Genomic DNA, 27,749 nt, shown 5'->3' on the forward strand with positions numbered 1-27,749 from the left:
GATGATCTTCCGAACCAAGATGTGTTCTTGGACAAAAACGGGTCGAACAACGAGACATATCACCACATCGTCATGAATCCTGGCCAGAATAACAATGAGGCCCTATCGGGTGCCAGCGGCCAAAAGGGAGGAAATAAAGCAGAAGTAAAAAAATGCAGGGCTGGGGATCATCGAAGAATCCCACAGTCAGTGATCCAGCCCAATCATGCTGGTGCCCAAACCTGATGGCACACAAAGGTTTGCAACAACTTCCGGCGACTAAATGAAGTATCCCAGTTTGACACGTACCCCATACCTCGCATAGATGGCTAGTGGAACGTCTGGGGAGATGCCGGTACTTGACTATCCTGGACTTGACAAAGGGTACTGGCAGATTCCCCTTGCGGAAGACGCAAAGAAAAGACTGCGTTCTCTACACCAGAGGGTCTTTTCAATATACTGTCCTCCCTCTTGGACTACATGGGCCCCAGCTACTTTCCAGCGCCTCATGGACAAGCTATTACATCCACATAACAGTTATGCTGCTGCCTACTTGGACTGGAAATCCACCTAGAGAAGTTGGAGGCAGTCCTTGATACCTTCAGGCGAGCTGGCCTTACAGCAAACCCTGCCAAGTGCGCTGTAGGGTTTACAGAGGCCAAATATCTTGGCTACATTGTGGGAAAAGGTCTGGTAAACCCCAGTGAACAAGTTGGAGGCCATCCAAAATTGGCCCAACTGCGTCACAAGAAACAAGTCCGGGCATTCCTAGTGTGTATGGTGGTGTTACCGACGATTATCCCCCACTTTGCCACAAGGGCAGCCCCTGACTGACTAGTAAAAGCCCGTGCCTGATACTGGTGAGATAGTCTACGAGCAGAGAAGCATTCACAGACCTACGAGCCCTTTGCAGTAACCCTGTCCTAAAGCCCCTGATTTCACCAGGATTTATCCTGCAGACAGATGCATCGAAGTAGGGTTGGGGCCGTTCTGTCACAGATGGTCAGGAGGAGGAACACCCAATTCTCTACTCAGTAGAAAATCCTTCCGAGGGAGCCAGAGGAGAGGAGTGCGTGTGAGGACTGGGGCAAGAGGCACAAGGAGCTGAGAGTGAGAGGCTGTGCTGCTGGAGGACTAAGGAGTACAAGTGTTATCAGACACCAGAGAGAAGATCCTGGAGGTGAGGATAAAGAAGGTGTTTGGAGGAGGCCATGGGGAAGTAGCCTAGGGAGTTGTAGCTGTCATGCAGCTGTTACAGGAGGCACTAGAGACAGCTGCAATCCACAGGGCCCTGGGCTGGAACCCGGAGTAGAGGGCGGGCCCGGATTCCCCCCAAACCTCCCCACTCCTGATCAGACACAGGAGATGGCCGAGACTGTGGGGAAGATCACTGAGGTGAGCAAATCTGCCAATAAGCGCTGGACGAGGAGGAACTTTGTCACACAGGATATCATTGAGGGGAGTAGCTTGCATATTGCCAATTCCAGACAAATAGCAGACATTCCCGAGAAACATATTTCATTATCACTTCAATTAAGTGATTCAATTCACTTGTTTTAAAACTTGGAGCATTTCACATTAAAAGTATTTTCAACTGAGCTACGAGATACCCCACAACACACCACCACTCCAGCAAGAAGTTTATGTGGCCCCTACCCTACACCGTGCATCCTTTGGCGATAAACTGTTTCTTTGAGTGTCTGCAGCAATGAGTACATGGTGACAGTACAGGGCCCTAGGACTGAGTGGGCCCTGCGTGACTAGAAGAAGATGTTATCTAGCAAAGCCTCTCTCATGTTCTGCACATTTAGACGGTTCCTCTCACGGGTGTGGATTTTTTGGTGTTGGAGCAGATGCTGCTTTTGCGTAAAGCTTTTTGTGCACTCAGTGCATTGGTAGGGTCTCTCCCCTGTGTGGATCCTCTGGTGTCTAATCAGATCCGAGGGGTGACTGAAGTTCTTCCCGCAGTACGTGCACATTAACGACCCTCCACTCCTTCCCGTGTGCATTCTCTGATGCATGATGAGGCTTTTCTTCTGAGAGAAGCACTCCTGGCACTTATTACACTTATAGGGTCTCTCTCGCACGTGGCTCTTCTGGTGCTGCCTGTAAGGTGATTTGACGTTGAAGCTTTTCGAGCATTTAGTGGCACTGAATGACCTGTCTGCTGCCTGGATTCTGGGGTGGGATTTCAGGTGGTGATTCTGTCTGAAGCTTTCCTCACACTCCATAGAGCTGTAAGTGGCCCCTCCGCTGTGGATTCTCTGATGCATTGTCAAGTGCTGCTTGTACACAAAGCTTTTTTCACACGCTGCAGGTTCGTAGCATCCCAGCTTCGTGTGACTTCTCTGGTGCATTGTGAGGCTCTCCTTCAGCCGAAAGCCTTTCCCACACTCAGCACACACGTGTGGTCTCTCACCTGGGCAGCTTCGCCGGTAAAAAGTCACAGCATTGCTTTCCCTGAAGCTTTCTTCCCCGGGCACTGACTCTACCAGCCTGTCCTTGACATGGTTCCTTGGCTGTATTATTGAGCTGTCTGGACTATCCAAAGACCTTCCTTCCCTGGGAGTCCGGAACACAGTTTCTTCGGACAGTCCAGAGAATGTCCTTCGCAGCTGCAAGTGTTTGAGATGTTCCCCATGCTCCAGCAGCTCAGTTTGGAACATGATTCCATCATCTGCTGGGATAAAACAAAAATAAAATACAGAAAATTTTATTTTGTCTGCTTGGGAACAAAGGAAACCTGTTAATCATTCCCACGTCATCACAAAAGCCCATTACGTTGGGTTTCTCCCAAGCAAATGAGCTAGGACAGTTCTGTGCAATAGTTTGTGTTTAGAGGAGGACAGGGTGAAAAGACAGATTCCAGCAGTCCTGAGCATCCAGCTCCCCTTGGAGACAATGATCTCAACAACAGCCTGTTTTCCTGTTTCAGTGCTTGGAAACAGCAGACTGTTACCAAGGCCACTGGAGAATCGGGGCGAAGTAGCTACATTTCCCCTCACAATCTAAGCTTTCATTTCTAAAGAGACAAAATGCATTTCACTGGCTGTAATTCCCTCAGTGCAGAAGACTCACCCAATGCACTTAAAGCCTTCACACAGCACTTAAACTTTGTAAAGCCACAAGACAAATGTCATCAGGAGTTTCCAACTTCACTGACTCTCGGCTGCTCCGCATTAGCTGTGCTTAGTTTACTAATCAAATGGTGCGTCCTCTGTCTACCAGCTCTGCAAGCTCAGCCTGGGATCTGAGAGGCAAGACAGGTTCTTCCTTATAGCACATCACCCCAAATCCCAAAGATTCTGCAGGCCAGCTCAGGTCTTTAGGGACGCCTTTACAACCTCCCTTGCCTTCAGTGGGGGTGCACAGGCGTAACCAACTATCCCTGTCACTGGAACCTACCGAACAACTCTGCTGATAATGCATGAGGAATCCAGCTCACTCTCTTTTAGGCTTTGAGTTGTAAGAGCTTATTTTAGTCTCTCATGCCAGCAGACGTGAATGAGTAAACCTAAGAGCTGGCTGAGTAAGACGGGGTCATGTTCACACACAGCTCCAGAGTAGGACTGGGAACCCTGGGGAGATCGTCCGCACTGGGTGAATTTCACCCTTTCAGAAGGGTTGTCAAGGGTTTTGCTGGACACACTGGATATAGATTTAAACCAGATTTTTTAAATATCCTCCTAACATTGTCCCAGCTGTTGCTGAATTCCTCACGCCTGCCTAGCCAAGGGTTGCTGTTCCCTGGCTCCTATATATGGCAGAGGACTCTGTCCGTGGTGCCTTTTCATGGCAAGGCCAGACCACAGTTCTGCCAAAAGCTCTTCCTATGACCTTGGGGCCAGAGAATCCAACCTCTCTTCCTCCGCCGCGGGGACATGCAGGCAGCAGCTGTCGCCTCGTGTCAACCGAGTTACAGTAGCATCTAAACAAGAGACTTTATACAAAACAGAGAAAAGCATTTACACTTCGCCTAGTCTGGTGGTGACTGTGGCTAGCCGCACTAGTGCAGGCTCAGAGACTTCGATAGAAAAGGGGAGAAACCAGTAGCTGTGGCTTTCCATGATAAAGCTCTCTCATAGCCACATCAGTCAGCACTGCTTGTCCTTACAGCCACTGTCTGTCCAGCAGGCTCTCAAAAACATGCCCCTTGCCTCTGTTCTCTCCCTCAGGTTCAGTGCTTCCTGGAGGAGGCCCTCCGTCCATCCTCACAACCCCCCAGCAGGGAGCCAGTCAAACCCTCTTTAGAATCTTCGGTTTGGGTAATTGTAGTGTTGAGACCTCATGAACATGAGACTTTCTCCACGTAACCACCACCGTCCCATGGCCATCGCCACATTACAGCATCTTTCACTAAGCTTCCTTTGCTCAAACAGTCTGTGCTGCTGCTTCCTTCGCTGTACAAATGGGTCAGCATCTTTCATTCTTCAAAGGGAGTGAGCTCACTTCCGACGGCTCTTTGGATCTTGGGCACGCACCTTCCCCTTTGCTCTCTTGGGAGTATCTGCACAGACGTCCTTCTTAGAAGAAGAAACATGAGCAGGCTAAATATTTCCCATTCCTCAGTAGGTAAACCACTGTCTATGCACAAGGATCCCATCACAATGGGTCAGACCACACAGAAGGTTTCATTGTCAGGACATTTGCCACAGTTCTTCAATCACAATCTTCCCAGAACCCTGACAGGCTAATCCTGCCCGGGACTTGCTCCAGGGAGACCAGGCCACACCATCTGGCCATTCCAATCTGAGCATTTCATTCCAACGGGCTTGGCTATGAGCACTGTGATATGGACCACAACCCAGTCAACGGGCAGCGCACAAGGAGCATGGATAAATAACAGCTATCGAGTCGCGGGTGGAGTCCAAAAGGGCAAGGCAGGGATCAGGCTTATTTTAGGTCTTTACTAATGACTGGAAGGAGGAGTAAATAGCGTGTTAATGGGATTGACAAAGGTTACCAAACTGGCCAGGTTACAAGATCAAGAGGAACGACCAGGAGAACGTAACAAGGTGGGTAAGAGAACAAAAGGAAATTCAACCTGGAAAACACAATTAGCACATTGAGGGAGAAACAACGTGGGACACGCGTACCCAGAAAGTGGGAGCAACCTCGAAAACGGGAAGAGACCCATGGGGTGGGAACAGACTGTTCATTAGTTAAGAGCTTTTACAACAACGCTGGTGGCAAAAAGAGCCAATGCAGTTCAGGGCAGCACAGAGACATCTCCCCGCTGGGCAGAGAGGGCATCGTTCCTCTCTATACCCCAGTTGTGAGACTGTACCAGGGTTGCCAACTTTCTAATCACACAAAACTGAACGCCCCTGCCCCGCCTCTTCTCCGAGGTCCCACCCCTGCCCCACCCCTTTTAAGAGGTCCTGCCCGCTACTCACTCCATTCCCCCTCCCGCCGTTGCTTGCTCTCCCTCACCCTCACTCACTTTCACTGGGCTGGGGTGCAGGACAAGGTGAGGCTCCGGGGAGGACCAGAAAGCAGTGGTTCAGGGTGCAGGAGGGGGCTGTGGGCTGGGGCAGTGGGTTGGGGTGCAGGAGGGGGTCCAGTAAAAGATATTGCCTCCCCCACTTTGTCTCTCTAATAGCCTGGGACCAACATGACTACAACGTCACTGCATTCAGGGTTACTGCCTTTGTGTCTCTGGAACTATTCAACCTCTACGCACAGCTACTAGGAAAACTGGTGCAGGACTGGGTGTGGGGTGCAGGCTCCGGGAGGGGGCTCAGGGCTGGGGCAGGAGTGTTGGCTCTGAAAGGGAGTTAGGGTGCAGGAGGGGGATCGGGGCATGGGCTCCAGCTGGGCAGCGCTTACCTCAGGCAGCTCCCAGTCTGCACCGCAGCAGGGCTAAGGCAGGCTCCCTGCCTGCCCTGGCTCTGCTCAGCTCCCGGAAGCAGCCAACATGTCCGGCATCTAGGCGGAGAGACCAGGGGGCTCTACACACCTCCTGCACCCACAAGCACTGTCCCCATAACTCCCACTGGCGTGGTTCATGGCCAAAGGTAGCTGTGCAGCTGGTGCTGGGGGCAGGGACAGCGCACAGAGCTTCCCTGACTGCCCCTCCGCCTAAGGGCTGCAGGGACATGGTGGCCGTTTCCAGGAGTTGAGTGGAGCCAGGGCACAGGGGGTCTGCCTTAGCCCTGCTGCGCTGCCAACCGGACTTTTAACGGCCCGATCAGCGGTGCTGACTAGAGCTGCCAGGAACCCTTTTCAACTGGGCGTTCCAGTCGAAAACTGAAGCCTGGTAACCCTAGACTGTACCTGGAATCCAGCTTTCATTTCTAAACACATTAGTGCCAGCATTAGTGAGCAGGTGAGAGGAATTATGGGAAGAGCAAGCAAAGCAATCCGGTGTGTTGGGGCTGATTTATGAGCAAAGACTGAAAGCGTTAGTGGCCAGATCCTCAGGCCTGGCATCTGGAGTACGGAGCCCTCAGGAGCTGTGCAGAGCACCTGAGCCACAAGCACACCTTTGTGATTCCCCATCCCCTCCTCAGGACTAGAGTCAGCGACTCCGCTCCATCTGGGTGCCTGGGGATGACAGCAGGGAGGCAGTGAGCATGGGCAGGGCTTATGAGACCCCATGCAGGGGGCAGACTCCTCACTGTTGGCCCGACAGACTAATGGGCCATACTCCTGGTTGGCAGCTCCAGCATGGAACCATCAGCTAGGAGCTGACCATGGGGCCCAGTGTCCCCACAAAGTGATCAGGGAGCTGCCTCTCCCAGCCAAGGTACTCGCCTTGTCTTATTTCATCTTTGGGACCCTTCCTGGTCGTCTGTTGTCTCCCCCACATGGTGGCCACTGCCATAGCATCTGCTGCCCCCAGAGGCAGAGAGGGAGACCAGGAGCATGTGTCTGTTTTATCTTGGGGGTGGGTTACTCCATTGCCACGTGTTTCTGGTGCTATCCCTCCGTTAGAGGGAAATTCTGTACTCAGCTCTGGCCTTAAACCCTTCCTTCCCCTCCCCTTGTCCTCAGACTGGCTCTGGACCCTTGTCCCCCTCATGAGCCTGCAAGAACACTCCCAGTTCCACTCCGCTTCCTCCCCCTCCACACATACCTCCCACCCAGGGAAGTCCCTGTATGGCGCCAGCTCTCCACTCTACCTCAGGCTGCACAGCATTTTGTGGGACCGCTGATAACTCACCAGTGCTGGGCTCTGAGAATATTTCCACTTCCTCAAAGGGCCCCTGCTCCTCGACACACAGCTCCTCCTCTCGCTTTACTCGGGACACACAGCTTGGCTGGGAAAACGCGCACTCTATTAATGGAAAGAGAAAACAGGCAGCAAGTTGACTTTCTTCTGTGAATCCCCTTTGTCCCCATCGCAGCATCTTTCTGTCCTCCCCTTGCAACAGTCAGCAGGTTCACTCCAAGCTGTATGGCTTTTACACAGGACTTCTTTTCCCACGTCTTCTGCTCCCTCTGCCCCTTTTCATAAGAGCCTTCCCCAGCTCTCTAAAGCAGGAGCCTCTCTCCTACTTCACACCACGTATTCTCTAACAAGCTAGCTACCAAAACACTGCTGTTTCGCATAGCACTCACCAACTGGGGGTTCGGCCGGGATCTCTCTTTCCTCCGAGTTCTCCTGTCCCTTGATGCACGGCTCTTCCTCGCCTTCACTCTGGCAGGTCGCCTCAGGTGTATACACCAGTGAGTCTGTGCATGGGAAAGATAAATCCCATTATGTTGTTCTAACATCTCTACTTTGTAGCTGCTAACAAGTCACTCAGCCGGAGCTGGTAAGCTGCGTCTATAGCAGTTCACAAACACCTTTGTTTCCTGCTTAGATATGACGGAGAGGACACCATGGAAAGCCCCACAATAAGGAAAAGATGATGGGTTTACCTGTGCTGGGCTCTGCAGGGATTTCTCTCTCCTCTACGTCTCCCTCCTCCCCCTCGCAGGGCGCTTCCCCTCGTTCAATCCGCGCCAGAAGGTCAGGTTTGGAGAGTGCATAGTCTATTGATGGAAAAACAGATCAGCGTTCCCTGGCTCCATGCTGCATTGAGCAGTGAGAGATTTTAGGCACCCGTCACTGCTCAAAGTGGTGCGAAATGGGAACGAAGCTCCTAGAGAAACAAATGCCTGGTGAGGGAGGAGCAGGGCTGCCTGCTGGCGGTTCAGGGCTCTCCACGCAGAGGGAGATAGTGCCTGAAAGATAACAAAGTATTAAGCTAATTCCCTAGTTATTAACCTGCAGTCAGGCCAGAGACCCAGCCAGGCCAGAGCCTGTCTATGGGGTAAGCGATGGTTATTTTGTGTCCACAGTTCCTGAGACCAGAATGAGAACCCGCTTGGTTTATTAGTCTCCTACATTAGACCTAAAGGGTGCATTACAAGCACCAGATCCCACCACAAGCTGATTGTCCATCAATCCCTCCCCTTTGTTGAGTTTTTCCCCACCTAGCCCCTAGTCTCTCCTGCCCACTGCCTTTAATCCAGTTCCCATCAAAGCTTGTGAGGTTTCCAGGAGCCCAGGTGTCTCCAACACACAGTTTAGCTACAGGCCATCAAGTCAATGCCTCCCTAATCAGTGGTGCTTGTGTACTAACCAACAGCACATGTGGTCAGCCTCCCTCTAGCTATAATGATCCCCCTGTGCATTTCCCACCTAATGATTCTCTTCCTCTGTTACCCTGTTCAGTGGGAGATTTCACATCAGCACCACACGTGGAACACAGCAGGTTTCTGGATGTGTACTGCCAAGTAACTGCAACCATTATCCACAGCCCGAAGGCACTGGAGATGGAGGGACCAGGTCCTCCCTGCATACCTTTCATTCTAGACTGGCACCAATAACAGTGAAAAATGTGCTGACCCACCACAAAGGTTCTATGTCACATGCAAATCCATTAGCCCAGTGCTGGAGCTGGCCCATGAATTGCTTAGATTGTAGATTATTTACTAAACAAGTGAGAACCAATATTTACCCAGCGAGATCAGAGACTCATAGTTCCCCTTCATCACGTTCTTGTAAAGCTCTTTCTGCCACTCATCTAAGTTCTGCCATTCTTGCTCAGAGAAGTAAACTGAGTCATTTTCAAATGCCACCGGGACCTGCAATCACAGAGGTTACAGATTCATTCAGCACCTTTACGGCCCCCCAGTGCCATAAAATCACCTGCCCCTTCCATCTTCTTTAGCATTTAAGAGAGGGGGGGCGGGGGGGAAGAGGGACACAAGACCATTTCTCATTATTACAATTTGTTTTTACAGCTTCCATAAGAGTTCCAGGTACTGTAGAGAAACCCGCAATGCTTTTCCTCCGAATGCCTAGAATTCGAACGCAAACATGAGGAGAGGAACAAAAGGGAGGGGAACAACCACACTCTCTGGAAGAGCATCACTTGTGCTACTTACTGGGAAGCCGACTGTGAATGCCAAAGCACTGGTGCCCTCATTCCCTCTGAGCAGTATCTTAGAGCGTGTCTACATGGGGCAGAAGCCCAGAAGAGCTAGCGCAGAACAGCTATTCGCGCCTTTGTGTAGTGTAGGTTAATCCATTTTGGAAGTGGATTACCCAAACAGCAAGAAGGCAGTCTTAGTGCCGAGTAAGAGCATCCACCTGGGGTATTCTGCTTTTTAGACACACCATATGGCCGAGTATTGTCATCAGAGGCACCTGATACCAAGTGGAAGTAAGACTGGTGAGCGCCTTCAACTTTCATCATGCACAAACAGACAGAGAGCTGAATGTAGTTCTCAATGGTCTGCGATAAAACACGATTCACACCCGGTCCTTCTAGGCGTCACGTTGAAGAAAACTCTCACATTTTGTGACCATCTTACAAAGACAGCAAGTAAGGTCAAAACACACAACAACCTGCTCGGAAAACTGGCCAGGACGCCATGGGGCACCAACGCCCAAACGTTACACACTTCAGCCTTGGCACTCTGTTACTCAGCAGTGGAGTGCTGCGCTCCAGTCTGGGCTCGCTTATCTCACACAAAGATTGACGTACAACATAATTCTGCCATGCGTGTTATTTCAGGCACACTTAAATCTACTCCTCTACCATGATTACCAGCTCTCAGAAATATTGCTCCACCCAGCGTTTGCAGAGAGGAAAGGGTAGCAAAGCTTGTGATGAAATTACGTGATATGCCACATCTGCCATTAATTAAAAGACTGTTTAATCCACCACATGGTCCTCTGCCCTCATGGCGCCCTTTGTGGATAAGTTTAAAAGGTGAGGGATTTATGGTAGAGGATGCGTGGCGAGCTTCATGATCCACAGAGAAAATGACAAATAACTATCTTGTCTCATATCAGAGGGGTAGCCATGTTAGTCTGGATTTGTAAAAGCAGCAAAGAATCCTGTGGCACCTTATAGACTAACAGACATTTTGGAGCATGAGCTTTCGTGGGTGAATACCCACTTCGCCAGATGCATACCGAAATCGGTATTTACCCACAAAAGTTCATGCTCCAAAACGTCTGTTAGTCTAATCCAACGAAGTGGGTATTCACCCACAAAAGCTCATGCTCCAAAATGTCTGTTAGTCTATAAGGTGCCACAGGATTCTTTGCTGTCTTGTCTCAGACCCTACTCAACATCAACCCGGGCTTGATTTACTGCGAAGGCAATGGAGCCTTCTGAACCGGTTTCATACTGGACATGGAACTTGTGGTGCAGCAGAATTTCGAAGGCATTTTAGAGACAGTCCATTAGGTTGATGTGGGCAGCCACAAACCATGACACACGTTGCTGAGGACAGCAAAATGACTCAACTTCCGGGTGGTTTTCATGTCTTGAACATCATTGATAAGAACGCTGTGGTGTGGCTTGGCTCGACCAGATTGCATAGGCCAGATAAACACACACCACAGCTATTCTGCAGTAACTTCCCCATGCAGACAAGCCCTTACTTCAAGAGTAGTTCCAGTGACTTCAGTGGGACTATTTGTGGATGAAGATACTGCTCAAAGTGAGTAATGGTTTGTGCATCTGCTCCCTTGAGATCAGATACAACGTTCATTTAGCTGATGAATTTAGTTTTACTGATGACACTTCACAGCAGTCAAGATTTTGTAAAGAGTAATGAAAATGCAATAATCCGAGTTACCCCTGCAGAGCCCTATTCAATATTAAATGAGAAGCAGAGAGAGGCTGACACCTGCGAGTGGGTTAAAATAAACAGCACAAACCTCAATAACAATTTAAAAATTGAATAAAGCTTCCAAATTCCTTCAAGCAAACTATTTGGCCTATGGACTGCACAAATTGTTCAGGCCATACTTGCAGAGCTCTAACCAACTTACCCCAAATGTATTTAGTTTGTAGTATTTACAAATTCCACTGGCTACTGCTGTAGAGTTTATAAACGTGGCAAGATCAAAAAGATTATAAAGTCCACAGACACAACATGGTGCTTTCAGAGTCACTCCAGTTTCTATCACTATAGAGCATATTGCACTAGAGCTCACAGAGGAGAACAAACAGATATGGGGTTTCTACACCAAGTTGTGTGAGAGATCAACTTACAAAAATAAAGACTCCTTGAAGAGTGAAACCTTTTGAAAATGTTCCTCTCTCAAAAACAGCGGGCCCATTTAACACTAGACTTTCCCAGAAACTCCCCCCCCCCGCTGCCAACAGGCCACATATACAAAATTTCAGGCATAAAGGCATTTGGGAATGTTAGACTCAGGGCGGTAATAATTAGAGATATCATGAAAACTGTTTTACTACAGTTCTTGAATATTATTAGCTACATCGTTACCTTGGGGATTTCCCCCTTTGTGCCTGGGGGGAGCCTCAGGATCCAGAAGTTCCTGTTCTTCAGCAGGTTCTCCACGTTCTCCAGCCTCCTCTGCAGCAGCCCGTACTCCTGGATCAGAGTTCCCAGCGCAGCCCATTTACTCTCCATTTGGTTCCCAAAATCCACTACCGTTTTCTCGCAGTCAAAGTATTTCTTTTCTGTTGTCACTGTTCTACGCTCCAGGTTCAGTAACCGCGTGGCATGAGAATCAACCTTCTTTTCCACTGCTTGAATTGCAGCTAGAACAGTCCAAAGCGAAATCTCTGCAGAGTTTGGCTTTGTCTCTTTAGCAGAAGTTTGCTGAGGATTAGCAGAGGGCTGGAAAGGTGTCCATTGCTGGGACTCCATGTCCCACTCCTGATCCTGTTCACAAGAAGAGAAACTGAGATCAAGTTGTGGTCCCATCACCATCTGTCACACCCAGCTACAAAGAGAAAGTGCAAGAACTGCTCACTTAGCACTTTCTATGCCTGGATGTTTATTTTAATAGGGTCACACTCCAGATGTGATCATAACAAGCATGTTAATATTATTACACAACTGATTTGCTAGTTTTATAACTGACAGTTTAGACTGCATTGGGCTGAAGCTTGATAGCTGCATTCAACAGACAATCACCATGTTTTACTAATATTTGGAACTGATCCTCGTTTTCAGCAATGTCCCGTTACACCAGTAGTTCTAAGACTTTTGTACTGGTGATCCCTTTCACATAGGAAGCCTCTGAGCACAACCCCCCCCTTACACATTAAAACACACTTTTTTATATATTTAACACCATTATAAATGCTGGAAGCAAAGCGGGGTTGGGGATGGAGGCTGACAGCTCACAACCCTCATGTAATAACCTTGCAACCCCCCGAGGGGTCTCAACCCCCAGTTTGAGAACCCCTGCGTTATACCATTAGGGAAGCATAAAGGGGCCTTAAGTGTTAACGAGGATCAGCTTTTTTAATTAGCTTTGCACAATTTTCACTTCCAAAATGGCTCTTAAGCAGTTTCAGGCGCTCTTTTTTTTCCTCCTTTGCCTTGGTAACTGCTTCTTTTCCTAATTCAGTACTTTTCCTATGCTGGTGACTTTTGCTTTATATTTCAAGATATTCAGTTTATGCTGGTTTGTAATGCACCTGATGCACATATCCAGCAACTCTTTCTCTGGCAAGAGTCAATAACATGCAACTACAAAATGTTACCACTGATACTGTCGCATAACTCAGGCCTAATGTCACACTAGTGAAAGGGAGAGTGATGTGTGTGTGTATTCACATTGAAAAAAGAAACCCCCAGCATTAAACTCTGACATTTTTGCAGCGTCTTTCATCGGAAGAATCAGACCTCAAAGCACTTTTCAGCTATTCAACCACTGTAGTAATTTGGAGACAAAATGCAGAGTAATCACTGCAGTTAGCAGATTAATTCTGCTCTCAGTTACACCAATATGAAAGTAGAGTAACTCCACAGAAGTCAATGGAGTTACTCTGGATTTGCACCAGGATAAATGAGAGAAGAAATCCTCCTCCTGTTTGAAGGATCATGCTTGGTGTTAGTGACAACACTGAGCACTGGAACTTAACTCCTTTTCCAGGCAGGCCATGTCTACACCACACAATTAAATCAACCTAAGTTAGGCTTGTCTCCACTACCAGGAGATCAGCGCTCAGAGATGGATTTAGCAGGCCTAGTGAAGACCTGCTAAATCGATGGCAGAGCGCTCTCAGGTTGACCCTGGTACTCCAGTTCTCTGAGAAAATCTCGGAGCAGCAGCCGTGTTAGTCTGTATCCGCAAAAAGACCAGGAGTACTTGTGGCACCTTAGAGACTAACACATTTATTTCAGCATGAGCTTTCGTGAGCTACAGCTCACTTCTTTGGATGCACAGAATGGAACACACAGACAGGAGATATTTATACATACAGAGAACATGAAAAAAACTTTTGAAAAAACCTTCTATGGGTCATCTTAATTATCACTTCACAAGTTTTTTTTTCCCTCCTGCTGATGATAGCTCATCTCAATTGATTAGACTCTTCCTGTTGGTATGCATACTTCCATCTTTTCATGTTCTCTGTACGTATAAATATCTCCTGTCTGTGTGTTCCATTCTATGCATCCGAAGAAGTGAGCTGTAGCTCACAAAAGCTCATGCTGAAATAAATTTGTTAGTCTCTAAGGTCCCACAAGTACTCCTGTTCTTTCTCTGAGTAAGAGAAGTTGACCGGAGAACGTCTCCCGTCGACACAGTGAAGCGAAGACACCGGGGTCAGTCGACCTAAGCTACATCGACTCCCACTACGTTATTCACACAGCAGCTGGAGTAGCGTAACTTAGGTCGACTGACCCCCTTAGTGAAGACAAGCCCTTAGGTAGATATACAGTAACCGCAGTAATTACTGCGTTTTTCACGTCCACGCTACCCTCCTTCTGTCAGTAGGGCACGTCCTCACCAGGAGAGCTTCCACTGACTTAAGAGGGGCAGGCTGGGGGAGTGAGAGCCCAGATGCCACCCAGGCTCTCAGCTCCCAGCGAAGGGAGCTCCATGCAGAGTGGGGAGATGAGAACCCAGGCAGCAGCCAGGCTCCAGCTGGCAGCTCTGTGCGTGGCGGGGTCAGAGCGCCCGGGCTCCAGCCGGGAGCTCTGTGCGTGGCGGGGTCAGAGAGCCCGGGTTCCAGCCGGGAGCTCTGTGTGTGGCGGGGTCAGAGAGCCCGGGTTCCAGCTGGCTCCAGCTGGGAGCTCTGTGCGTAGCGGGGTCAGAGAGCCCAGGTTCCAGCTGGGAGCTTTGTGCATGGCGGGGTCAGAGAGCCCGGGTTATAGCCGGGAGCTTTGTGCGTAGTGGGGTCAGAGAGCCCGGGTTACAGTCGGCTCCAGCTGGGAGCTCTGTGCGTAGCGGGGTAAGAGTGCCCGGGTTCCAGCTGGGAGCTCTGTGCGTAGCGGGGTCAGAGTGCCCGGGTTACAGCTGGGAGCTTTGTGCGTGGCGGGGTCAGAGAGCCCGGGTTACAGCTGGGAGCTCTGTGCGTAGCGGGGTCAGAGAGCCCGGGTTACAGCTGGGAGCTCTGTGCGTAGCGGGGTCAGAGAGCCCGGGTTCCAGCTGGCTCCAGGTGGGAGCAATGTGGGGAGCCCACAGCCCGGTCTCTCAGCACAGGGCAGTGAGGCTCCAGCACTCAGCACTTCTGGGCCTCACAGCTGGAAGTAACCACTTTCCCTCCCCTCCACCCGCACAGTCAATTTCAAAACAGGGACTCTACCAGCAGTGAAACTGCCATTCTTGTCAATTTCACAACTCCAGCGGTCAGTCACTCTTGCAGCCAACAGGCCATGCAAGTAAGGTAGTGTCTATACAGACACTGTGTCACCCAAACTATGTCGACCTAAGCCTTATGCCAATCCTTCAGATGGATTTACTAGGTCGGAGTAACAGGCGAGTTATAGCAGCGGAACACTATAGCACGTACGCTTACAGTTAGGTTGATGTAAGCTGACTTAACGTTGTAGTGTAGACATGTCCAAACATCACATACCCCCAAATTAATTTTAATAGGTTTCCTAAAAAATGGGAGAAATCTATAACCATACTAGGAAATTACTGTTCTGTTTAATTTCTTTTAGTAAGAAAACTTAACTAAAATAAATTCAGCTGGCTTTTCACAAACATTTGTACAGTATATAGGCATAGCACAGTATTAGCTACGAGTATGTGTTTAATTCTGTGTCTATTGTCTCATAATTCTTTTTCTTGAAAGGAATGTTCACTCATAAGCTCAATTTTTTGTTAAGTATATCAGAAGCAGGAAGCCTACTAAACAATCAGTGGGGCCACACTAGATGATTGAGGAGCACTCAAGGAAAACAAGGCCACTGCAGAGAGGCTAAATGAATTCTTTGCATCAGTCTTTACTGCAGAGGATGTGAGGGAGATTCCTACACCTGAGTCACTTTTTTTAGATGACAAATCTGAGCTGTCAGTAGAGGAGATTTTGAAACAAAACTGATAAGTTAAACAGTAATAAGTCACCAGGACCACATGGTATTCATACACGAGTTTTGAAGGACATCAGATGTGAAATTACAGAATTATTAACTGTGATATGTAACCTATTGCGTAAATCATCTTCTGTACCCGATGACTGGAAAATAGCTAATGCGACGCCATTTTTTAAAAAAGACTCCAGTGGCGATCCTGGCAATTACAGACCAATAAGCCTAACTTCAATACCAGGCAGACTGGTTGAAACTATAGTGTGAACTGTAGGGGAAGAGTCAACACAGCTTTTTTAAAAAGAAAATCATGCCTCACCAATGTATTAGAATTCTTTGAGTGGGTCAATAGCCACATGGACAAGGGTGATCTACTGGATATAGTGTACTTGGAATTTCAGAAAGCCTTTGACGAGGTCCCTCACCAAAAGTTCTTATGGAAAATAGGCAGTCATGGGATTAGAAGGAAGGTGCTCTCATGGATCAGTAACTGGTTAAAAGATAGGAAACAAAGGGCAGGAATAAATGGTCAGCTTTCAAAGTGAAGAAATGTAAATAGCAGGGTCCCCCAAGGATCTGTACTGGGACCAGTGCTGTTCAACATATTCATTAATGATCTGGAAAAAGGGGTAAACAGTGAGGTGGCAAAGTTTGCAGATAATACAAAATTACTCAAGAGAGTTAAGTCCAAAACTAACTGTGAAGAGTTACAAAGGGACCTCACAAAACTGGGTGACTGAGCAACAAAATGGCAGATGAAATTCAATGTTGATAAATGCAAAGTAATGCACATTGGAAAACATAATCCCAATTATACATATAAAATGATTAGGTCTAAATTCACTGTTACCACCCAAGAAAGAGATCTTGGAGTCATCATGGATAGTTCTTGAAAACATCTACTCTACATGCAGTGTCAGTCAAAATAGCTAACAGAATGTTAGGAACCATTAGATAATAAAACAGAAAATATCATAATGCCACTATATACATCGATTACATCCACATCTTGAATACAGGGTGCACTTCTGGTTACCCCATCTCAAAAAAGATATATTAGAACTGGAAAAGGTACAGAGAAGGGAAACAAAAATGATTGGGGTATGGAAAAGCTTCTGTATGAGGAGAAAATAAAAAGACTGGGGCTGTTCAGTTTAGAAACAAGACAACTAAGAGGGGATATGAGAGAGGTCTATAAAATCATGACTGGTGGGGAGAAAGTACATAAGGACGTGTTATTTATCCCTTCACGGAACAAAAACCAGATGCCTTCCAACTGAATTAACAGGCAGCAGGTTTAAAACAAACAAAAGGAAGTATCAGAGAGGTAGCCGTGTTAGTCTGGATCTGTAAAAGCAGCAAAGAGTCCTGTGGCACCTTATAGATTAACAGATTATAGACTAACAGCGCACAGTCAATCAGTGGAACTCATTGCCAAGGAATGTTATGAAGGCCAAAAGTAGAACTGGATTCAAAAAAGAATTAGATAAGTTCATGGAGGATAGGTCAATCAATGGCTTTTAGTGAAAATGGTCAGGGAGACAATCCCATGTTCTAGGTGTCCCTACATCTCTGACTGACAGAAGCTGGGACGAGACAACAGTGGATGAATCACTAGATTATTACCTGGTCTGTTCTTTCCCTCTGAAGCATCTGGCACCAGTGCCACTGTTAGGAGACAACCTACTGGGCTAGATTGGTTCATTGGTCTGACCCACTATGACAACAGGAGTCTGGTGGCACCTTAAAGACTAACAGATTTATTTGAGTATAAGCCTTCATGGGTAAAAAGCCCATTTCTTCAGACTGGGTTCTTCAGTTGCATCTGAAGAAGTAGGTTTTTTATCCACAAAAGTTTATGCTCAAATAAATGTTAGTCTTTAAGGTGCCACCAGACTCCTCGTCGTTTTCGTAGATACGGACTAACATGGCTACCCCTGATACTTGACCCACTATGGCCAGTCTTAAGTAGTAGGTTTCTGTTGAATTTGTGGAACAACATGGAATTATTTTGGGGGTCAAAACAGCACTTGTAAATTTTCACAAATGTTTAGCAAATGTTGCTTATCTTGTACTTCAAAGGAACCAAGAATAAATTTGGGGCCAAATCATGAGCTTCAAGGGGAACAGCAGCTGCTCAGCAACTCTTAGTACTTGTCCCCTTGCTGGAGATGTGGTTTTACTTTTAAAAACAATCCTGGCGCATTTTCAACTCAATTCTCTTTGCCTGACAAACAGAAACCTCTTCAACACATGACTGCTCCCACTGACAATGGGATGCGGCGTAAGGATTTCTCATGTGAGTAAGAGATGCACGATCTAGCACGTGTTGAGTTTAATATGATTAACAAAAGCGTGGCTTAGACAGAGAATCAAAATGTAATCACAGTACTCAATAGAATTTACATGACATTAGTCTGTACCTCTCCCCAGAGGGCTATGCAACCATCTTTGGTACACCTGGAAATAACTCTTTAAAATTCTATATCACACCAACAAATTTCTCTCTTAGTATGGAGTGGCTTTACTGCATTCCCAGAAAACAACAGTCTATTCCTCTGGGGAATAGTCTCCCAGGAAAGGGCTGGGAGCGCTGTTGCTTGGGAGGCTCAAGCCAAGACTGCACAAAGGCCTAGGTATGGGAATGGACAATATGATTGTATTGTTCTTTCCCATGTCCATGATCCAGATTTGCCTGGTGGTTTATTTTTCCTCTATGAGTTCCAACCACTTTTGCCAGACTTGTGCTTTTTTCTTTTATTGGCATTTAATTTCAAAAGCAGTTACAGCTGCTTACCGGAACCCAAGGGCTGAGTAGCTCCCGGCGCAGAACACCCCCCCAGTAACAGGTCAAGGCCCCCGTTCTGCATCTGCATGCACCTGTGTGACGCGCCAGGTGAACTCAGTGGGGCTCGGTGCCTGACCCATGCAGGCTTAGCTTAGTGGAGCTCGCACAGGCACCTACAGAGGACCAGGGCCTAGAACAAAAACCATTTCAAATGAACCCCCAGGGGGAACTTTGAGAGATGAAAAAGGCCACACGGAAAACTATGAAAAATGACTATTCAGAGGCCTGATGGCACCCAACCCATCTAGCGCCACAGCCACCGCAGGCGGCGTGTCCCGCTGGAGAGGGAGGGTCCGGGGCTGGGGGGGGAAGCGGAAATGGGCCAGGCTGGGGGATCGCTGGGGCTCAGCCCCACACTCCGGCAGGAGGGTTTTAGACTTGCTGGTCACGCCACGCTGGGCCGAGCCGGGGCCTCTCTGGCTTCCCGGGCCGGCCCGTGGCACCGCCCGGATTTACCTTCGCGCCGGTATCAATGAGAACCAGCCCCCGGCCCCGGGGCTCAGCCAGGGGGTTTCCTGCCCCCGCCCCGGCCCCTACCTGGGCAGCGGCCCGCTCGGCCATGGCCCTTCGTCCCGGCCCGGGGAGCGCTGCTGCGGCCGAACCCGAACCCGAGCTCCGCTCCCGCTCCGGGCTGGGCAGATCCCGGCGCCGCCTCGCCTGCGCCTCTGCCTCGGGCGGCCCCGCTGCCGCGGGGCGGAGCAGAGGAGCGCAGCCGGGAGGAGCAGGCAGGGAGCCGCGGCCTGGCTGCGGGGCCGGAGCGGCGGGCGGCAGCGGCCCCTAGCGGCGGGGGGTTTCCCAGCCTCGCTGCCTGGCCCCGTGATCCCCCGCTCCCCTCAGCGGGCCCCCGGCCGCCCTCCTGCCCCGGCTCACCCGCATCTCGCCTCCCCCAGCCGGGCCCAGCGGCCGCCCCGGGGCGGGCCGGACTCCTGCCCCTAGGCCTCATCCCCCACCCCAGACAGGGCCCCCGCCTTCACCAGCCCTCCCCAGCAGGCCTTGGCCCCTGCCCCCCGTCGGGACACCCACCCACCTCCTGCCCGCACCCCCTTTGGGAAGGGGGGCAACAGGGCGGGGCTTGCTGGGGGCTGCACAGCTGGGATCCTCCTGTCCCTGCTCGCCCCCTTTCCAGGGGCCTTTCCAGTGAATTACTACCCCCCCCCCCCCCCCGGCCCGGCTTTAGGAGGTGCAGGGTCCAATTCGAATACGTTGGCGGCAGGTCCTTCACTCGCTCTGGGTCTTCCGTGCCCCCCCCCCCCCCCCCCCGGCCCGGCTTTAGGAGGTGCAGGGTCCAATTCGAATACGTTGGCGGCAGGTCCTTCACTCGCTCTGGGTCTTCCGTGGCACTAAAGGACCCACCACCAAAGACCCAGAGCGAGTGAAGGACCTGCCGCCAAAGTGCCACCGAAGACCTGGACCACCGCCAGGTGAGTAAAAATTAAAAAGGTAGGTGCTCTTCTTTAGGAGCGGGGCCCTTTTAGGCACGAGACTCAATTCAGAGGAACTGCGGGAATTGGCCTAAAGCCGGCCGTGCTCCCCACCCTGATGTGTGCATCGTGTGCCACTGCCAGGCTCATCTGAGAGACTCCGGGGGCAACAGCTGGCCGCAGCAGAATTGCAGGGAGCTTCCCCTCATAAGCACAAGCATCGCATCATAGAAATGGGGTGCTGGAAGGCACCACAAGAAGTCATCAAGTCCAGCCCCCTGGGCCATGGCAGGACCAAGTAACCTAGACCAAGGAGTCTCAAACTTCATTGCACCGTGACCCCCTTCTGACAACAATTACTACACAACCCCAGAAGGGTCACCAGGCAGCAGGAATCGGGCATTGGCAAGTGTAAACACCAGCCCTGGTGACCCCATTGAAATAGGGTCCTGACCCACAGTTTAAGAACCGCTGACCTAGACCATCCCTGTCAGGTGTTTGTCCAACTTGTTTTTAAAAGCTTCCAATGATGGAAACTCCACGACTTCCCTTGGGAGCCTATTCCCCAGCTTAACTAACCTTAGCGCTAGAAAGCTTTTTCTGAATACTTACCCTAAATCTCCCTTGCTGAAGATTAAGTCCATTGTGTCTTGTCCTATCTTCAGTGGACAGGGAGAACAATTGATCCCCATCCTCTTATCTAACAGCCCTTAACGTAGACTGTTACCAGGTCTGCCCTCGCTCTTCTTTTCTCAAGACTAAACATGCCCTTTCCACATAGGTCAGGTTTTCGAAACCTTTTACCATTTTGGTTGCTCTCCTCTGGATTCTTTCCTATTGGTCCAGCTCTTTCCTAAATTGTGGCACCCAGAATTGGACACAGTACTCCAGGTGGGACCTCCCCTGTGCCGAGTAGAGCAGGACAATTACCTCCCATTTTTGATGTGACACTCCTGGTAATACTTCCCAGAATCATATTAGCCTTTTTTGCAGCTGCATCACATTGACGAGCCATAATCAGTTTGTGATCCACCATAACCCCCAGAACCTTTTCAGCAGCACTGCCACCCAGCCAGTTAGTCCCCATTATGTGGTTGTACATTTTATTTCTCCTTCCTAAGTGTAGAACTTTACACTTCTCTTTACTGAATTTCATCTTGTTGAATTCAGACCAGTTCTCCAATTTGTCAAGTTCATTTTGAAATTTAAACCTGTCCCCCAAGGTGCTTGCATCCTTTCCCAGGTCAGTGTCATCTCAAGTTTTATAAGCATACTCTCCACTCTATTATCCAAGTAATGAAAATATTGAATAGTACTGGACACAGGCTTGAGTCCTATGGGACCCCACTAGATACACCCTCCCAATATGACAGAAAACCATCGGTAATTGCTCTTTGAGTACAGTATTTCAACCAGTTGCGCACCCCCCTTATAGTTATTTCATCATTCTAGACCAATTTCCCTAGTTTGCATATGAGAATGTCATGTGGGACTGTGTGAAAAGCCTTACTGAAATCAAGGTATATCACATCCACTGCTTCTCCCCATCCACTAGATCAGTATCCCTGTCAAAGAAGGAAATTAAGTTGGTTTGGCATGATTTGTTTGTGACAAGGCCATACTAACTATTCCTTATAACCAACCCTGTTGTCCTCTGGATGCTTCTAAATTCATTAACCATTTGCTCAAGTATCTTTCCAGGTACTGAAGTTCAGCTGAGTGGTCTATAGTTCCCTGGGTCCTCCTTGTTCCCCTTTATAAAGAGAGATACTGTGTCTGCCGTTGTCCAGTTTTTTGGACCTTTCCCGTCCTCCAGTTCTCAAAGATAATTGCTACAGTTCCAAGATTGCTTCAGCTAGTTCCTTAAGTACCCTAGACTGAATTTCATCAGGCCCTGCTGATTTGAATACATCTAACTTATTTAAATATTTTTTAACCCGTTCTTTCCTATTTTGGCTTGTATTCCTTCCTCCTGGTTGTTAATATTAATTGTGTTTACTGAGGGACCATCTCGACTCATTGATATATTTTGCTTTCCACAACCAAATCCCTGTACAACTTTTCATGAGTGATGTACCTGAGTGTTCAGCTTCTAATATCTAAACTGTATTGCTAAATCTATTCACATAAATTGGGGTTATTGTTGATTATGCACTATATGTATCAGATGTCTTTTAAAAACAAACTTTGTGGCTGATCTAAGCACTATACCCAGCTGTACAGACCCCTTTCCCAACCTCTCTATTATATACTTTTTTTTAACATTAGCTTTAAAATTTTTAAATCTGGTCACCATTCATCTTTCACCATTTATCAAGCGCCTCAGCTTTCTTGATTTCATCAGTTACTGATTAGCTCTCCTTTCCCACTAAGCGGAGAACCTACACTTTCCTTCCTCTTTCTCTTGCTACTAATGTATTTAAAGAACCATTTTTATTGCCATTTTTGTCCCTTGCCAGGTGTAACTCATTTTGTGCCTTTAGCCTTTCTGATTTTGTCCCTACAGACTTGTGCTGTTTTATACTCTTCCTTATCAATTTAACCATGTTCCCACTTTTTGTAGGATCCTGTTCTGATTTTCAGGTCCTTGAAGAGGACTATTTTTACTATTCTTCCTATCTTCACTTTGCATCAGAATAGTTTGCAGTTGTGCCTTTAATATTGTCTCCTTGAGGAACTGCCAGCTCTCCTGAACTCCTTTTTCCCTTTGATTTTCTTCCCGATAACTTACCTACCGGTTCTCTGTGTTTGATGAAGTCTGTTTTTTTGACGCATATAAATAGCGACCCAGTATCATAGCTCTGCTGCCATCAGTTGCCACACTTGGTGGAAGGGCATCCTCCACCCCACTGTTTGTTATTCTGAGTCACTGCATCACATTTAAAATTATACTGTAAACTCTTCAGGGCAGGAGCCTTCTCTACATTCCTTCTGTGAAGTGTCTAGTACACTTTTATGCTGTTTAAATAACAACAAAGCTGTACTGTACAGAGTAATTTGCAAAAGGGGAAGAGAAACTGAGGCACAAATAATTAAGTGACTTGGCTACAGTAAGTAGCTGAGGCAGGAGTAGAACCCAGGTCCCTGGAATCCCACTGAGACACTGCCTTCATGGAAACACAGAATTGAGTCCTAGAATATTAAGGTTGGAAGGGACCTCAGGAGTTATCTAGTCCAACCTCCTGCTCAAAGCAGGACCAACCCCAACTAAATCATCCCAGTCAGGGCTTTGTCAAGCCTGACCTTAAAAACCTCTAAGGAAGGAGATTCCACTACCTCCCTAGGTAACCCATTCCAGTATTTCACCACCCTCCTAGTGAAAAAGTTTTTCCTGATATCCAACCTAAACCTCCCCGACTGCAATTTGAGACTATTGCTCCTTGTTTTGTCTTCTGCCACCCACTGAGAACAGTCTAGATCCATCCTCTTTGGAAACCCCTTTCAGGTAGTTGAAAGCAGTTATCAAATCCCCCTTCGTTCTTCTCTTCTGCAGACTAAATAATTCCAGTTCCCTCAACCTCACCTTATGCATCTTGTGCTCCAGCCTCCTAATCATTTTTGTTGCCCTTCGCTGGACTCTTTCCAATTTTTCCACATCCTTCTTGTAGTGTGGGGCCCAAAACTGGACACAGTACTCCAGATGAGACCTCACCAATGTCAAACAGAGGGGAATGATCACGTCCCTTGGTCTGCTGGCAATGCTCCTACTTATACAGGCCAAAATGCCATTAGCCTTGGCAACAAGGGCACACCGTTGACTCATATCCAGCTTCTCGTCCACTGTAAGCCGTAGATCCTTTTAGGCAGAACTGCTTCCTAGCCACTTGGTCCCTAGTCTGTAGCAGTGTATTACCCAATTTTACAGCATTAGAGTTCCTTGACGTTAGGTTACATGTGGGTTTTCCATCAAATAATACTGAAAAATAAATGTGTGTGTGCGCGTGCGCGCACGCACACGTGAGAGAGAGACACTTATCTATAAAATAAAACTAATTTGAATTTATGCTTCTGGTAGTTTATAAAATAATATGCAGTTTGGTTTGAATGTATGTTTAATTGCTCTGGGAAGGAAGAGGGAGAGGTAGCTGTTGGTGTTGTGTGTACATATATGTGTTTGTGAGTATAGAGAGGGGACACCATTATTATCTCTGATAAAAAGTGTAATAAATTTTACATAAAATAGTTTAAACTAGGTCTGCATTTTGCCTGCTTGGAGTGTATTAAACTATTTTACACCACTAGATTTCTTTTAAGTTAGGCTGTGTGTGTATTTTGTATAAATAATGCAGAAAAATAAGTGTGAAGATGTGTGAGTGGGTCTTACCTGTAATAAAACACTATAAAACTAGTTTGAATATATGCTTACAGTCATTTATCTATAAAATAGTATACAGGTTGGCTTAAATGTATACTTAATTGTTTTTGGAAGTAGGGCAGCGGAGGGGCATCAGTGGTTGTGTATCGGGGGGGTATGTTTTGCTAAAAAAGAATAAGAAGTTTATAAGCATTTCAAAAACTTTACTAAAAATGAAGAATCCTCTAACACAGTCTAAGCCAATAGGTGCTAATTTCTAATAAATATCAAAGGTTATGAAAAATACATTACTTTGAGTAAATGGAATAAGGGAAATTGGAATAAAGTTTAGCCATGTAATTCCATTGTGGTTTCTCTAGCAGTTTTTAAAGACATTTGCCAAAGTAAATGTGTAAAGAGAGGAAATTTTATTCCTGGTCCAAAATTTAAAAAAATATATATATTGCTAAGTTTACATAGGTGTTGTACAAAGTTGGCTACATGTATATGCATACTTATTTTGCTTGAGATTAATTACACTTTAATATGATACGGAGAATAATCCCATAGAAGGCCATGAGATTAGAACAGACCTACAGACTGGCTCAGGAAGATGTGATGCAATTCGATGAGGTGATATTGTGCAAAAGATCCCATAGTTAAAGAATATCTTCTGATATGCTCAGCCAATGAGATGTGTTTTTGTCCTATGGTCCCAGAACAGGGGTTTCTGCCATTTGTCTCATGCCAGTCTGGAGGGGGAGGGGGGCATATGTCTCATGGCAGTCTAGGGTGGGGGGGTTCTCTTCCCTCTGCCTTTTTCAGTTTTGTGTTATTTTAAAAAAAACTTTCCTGGTCATCTCTGAAGGGAGGCTGGAGAAAAACTGTGTCCTTGTCATAAACAGATAGCTAAGGGTTAATGTTTCTTTTACCTGTAAAGGGTTAACAAAGGGAACCAAACACCTGACCAGAGGACCAATCAGGAAACAAGATTTTTAAAAGCTCAGGGAGGGAATGTTTGGGTGTGTGTCCCTTTGTGTGTGTCTTTTGTCTGTCTCTCGGCTATGAGAGGGATCTTTCTATCTTCAAGCTTCTAATCTTCAGTTTCCAAGTTGTGAGTACAAAGGTAGAAAAACAATAGGCTTTTATTGTTTTTTTGTATTTACATGTGTGTAGTTGCTGGGATGTTTAAATTGTATTTCTTTTTGAATAAGGCTGTTTATTCATATTTTTCTTTTAAGCAATTGACCCTGTATATTGTTATCTTGATACAGAGAGCATTTTTATGTCTTTTCTTTCTTTTTATATAAAGCTTTTCTTTTTAAAACCTGTTGGATTTTCTTTTCTAAGTGAGGCTCTAGGGGATAGAAATCCCTGTGCCAGGATTACGGTCTCTCTCAGGGAAAGACTGGGAGGGGGAGAAAGAAGGAGGGGGGAAGGTAAATTGCCCTCTCTGTTTTGTAATTCAAGGAGTTTAAGTACAGTAATCTTCCAGGATAACCCACGGAGGGGAAGCCTGGGGAGGAAGTAAAGAGAAGACAAGGGGAGGGGGGTTATTTCCCTTTGTGGTAAGACTCAGGGCTTCTGAGTCTTGGGGTCCCCCAGAGAAGGTTTTGGGAGACCAGAGAGGGAGTCAGGCCCTGGAAATTCCTGGCTGGTGGCAGCGATATCAGATCTAAGCTGGTAATTAAGCTTAGAGGGGTCATGCTAGCTTCTCAGTTTATGAACGCGAAGGTTCAAATCTGAGTAGGAAAGCTATGATAGTCCTGTACAATGTAATTAATTCTCTCCTTATATTATATATGTGTATATATCTATATAAATAATGACAAAAAGAAAATCTAACTATACACACACAGTAGTTATATTTTCTTTGTCACTAATACTTTGCAACTCGTGTACAGTTGTTTAATGAACTTTATTTGAAACTGTACTAACAGCATATGAAACCTTTTCCTTTAAAAATGCATGATTATATGTCGGTAGGAATACTTCTTTATTCCTCTGACCTTAAGGATTTGTTTAGAAATGCACTAAATGCATAAAGATATTTTTTCTAACAATTAGAAGAATGCATGTATATGTGTTAAGATCTCCTTTCTCTGTCATTAAGCCTTTACACGATTGTTTAGTGACTTTCTTTGGAAATGTACTAACTGCATATAAAATTATTTTCCTCTCAAAATGCATTTTATATATATGTATTAAGTAACACTTCTGCTTTATTCTTTTCTAGTAACCTTTTCTATAATTATTTAATAGATTTTATTTAGAAAAATACTAATTCCAGAAAAAAATATTTTTCTCTAAGAATCCATCTTAACACTTCTCCTTTATTCTTCTGTCATTAAGACTTTGTACAGCTGTTTACTGTAGAATTGTACTAACTGCATAAAAGACATTTTCCTCTATAAATGCACAATTTTATATAACACTCCTTTATTCCTCTATCATTAAGGCTTTGTACAATTATGTAATGAGTATTTAGAAATGTACTTAATGCATAAAAATATTTGTCTGTATACATTTGATGTACATATGTATTATATTTGTCTATGTATTATACATATATATGTATGTACTACCACTTCTTAATTACCATCTTTAAGGCTAGGTACAATTATTTAATTATCTTATTTAAAAATGCACAAAAAATTCTCTCTAAAAATGCATAATTCTATACATGATGTATTAACATTTCTGTATTGCTCTGACATTAAAGTTTTATTTAGAAATGCTCTGTGTATAAAGATTATTTTTGTAAAATATAGTGTTAATATATATTCATTAAATCTGTATTCTGTAATTACTAAGGTTTTTGTAAATTATTTCTTTCTTTTGTTTTGAAGTGCATTAAATAACTGCATTAAAATGATAGAATCATAGAAATGTAGGGCTGGCAAGGACCTTGAGAGGTCACCGTCCAGCCCCTTCACTGAGGCAGGACCAAGTAAACCTAAACTTAAACCTAAACCTGTTTCTCTCTAAAACAGAGAAGATTGCCTGTGGTTGTACATGTATAGATGTGGTTGACATGCCTCTGACGAAGTGGGTATTCACCCACGAAAGCTTATGCTCCAATACTTCTGTTAGTCTATAAGGTGCCACAGGACTCTCTGTCGCTATGTATTAACACTTCTCCTTTCTCTGTCATAAAGTCATTACATAATTGTGCGATAGCTTAATTTAACAAAGTACTAATGCCATAAAAAAAAGTAACACGTCTCCTTTATTCTTCCATCCTTTAGGCTTTACACACTTGTTAACTAGACTTTATTTATAAATGTACTAACTGCATAAGAAGCATGTTTTCCTCTTAAAATTAGGAAAAGACATAATATCTATGTTTTATTCATTTATTTTTAATGCTTCCAGTAAGGATAAATTAAATAAATGAGATGCATTTACATGCCTGATAAACAAAGTCTAACAAATTGGGGGAAGAGACAGC

General features: G+C 46.4%; 3 protein-coding genes across 10 annotated transcripts in view; 1 reads left to right on the forward strand and 2 right to left on the reverse strand.

Annotated features, from left to right (window-relative positions):
* Nucleotides 1-27,749, forward strand: part of LOC116828393 (uncharacterized) — a 666,188-nt gene that overhangs the window by 141,307 nt on the left and 497,132 nt on the right. The window lies entirely within an intron of this gene.
* The window catches only part of LOC116828412 (zinc finger protein 783-like), a 169,972-nt gene that overhangs the window by 114,097 nt on the left and 28,126 nt on the right, over nt 1-27,749 (reverse strand). The gene's annotated exons all lie outside the window — the stretch shown is intronic.
* LOC116828409 (zinc finger protein 777-like) overlaps nt 1-27,749 on the reverse strand; it is a 41,858-nt gene that overhangs the window by 11,223 nt on the left and 2,886 nt on the right. For 2 of the 8 annotated variants that reach the window (XM_032786615.2, XM_032786614.2), the window contains exons 2-6: nt 11,725-12,126; nt 8,931-9,057; nt 7,846-7,959; nt 7,543-7,656; nt 7,145-7,258 (exon numbers count right to left, since the gene is read on the reverse strand). In XM_032786615.2, coding sequence (XP_032642506.1) covers nt 7,145-7,258; nt 7,543-7,656; nt 7,846-7,959; nt 8,931-9,057; nt 11,725-12,126 — 871 coding nt within the window. Of the gene's footprint in view, nt 1-954; nt 2,660-7,144; nt 7,259-7,542; nt 7,657-7,845; nt 7,960-8,930; nt 9,058-11,724; nt 12,127-19,120; nt 19,227-27,749 lie in introns of those variants that run through there. The other 6 variants (XM_075062080.1, XR_012655146.1, XM_032786616.2 and 3 more) reach the window with 6 other exon arrangements.

Source organism: Chelonoidis abingdonii, chromosome 2, assembly GCF_003597395.2.
Source record: "Chelonoidis abingdonii isolate Lonesome George chromosome 2, CheloAbing_2.0, whole genome shotgun sequence".
Taxonomy (NCBI): Eukaryota; Metazoa; Chordata; order Testudines; family Testudinidae; genus Chelonoidis; species Chelonoidis abingdonii.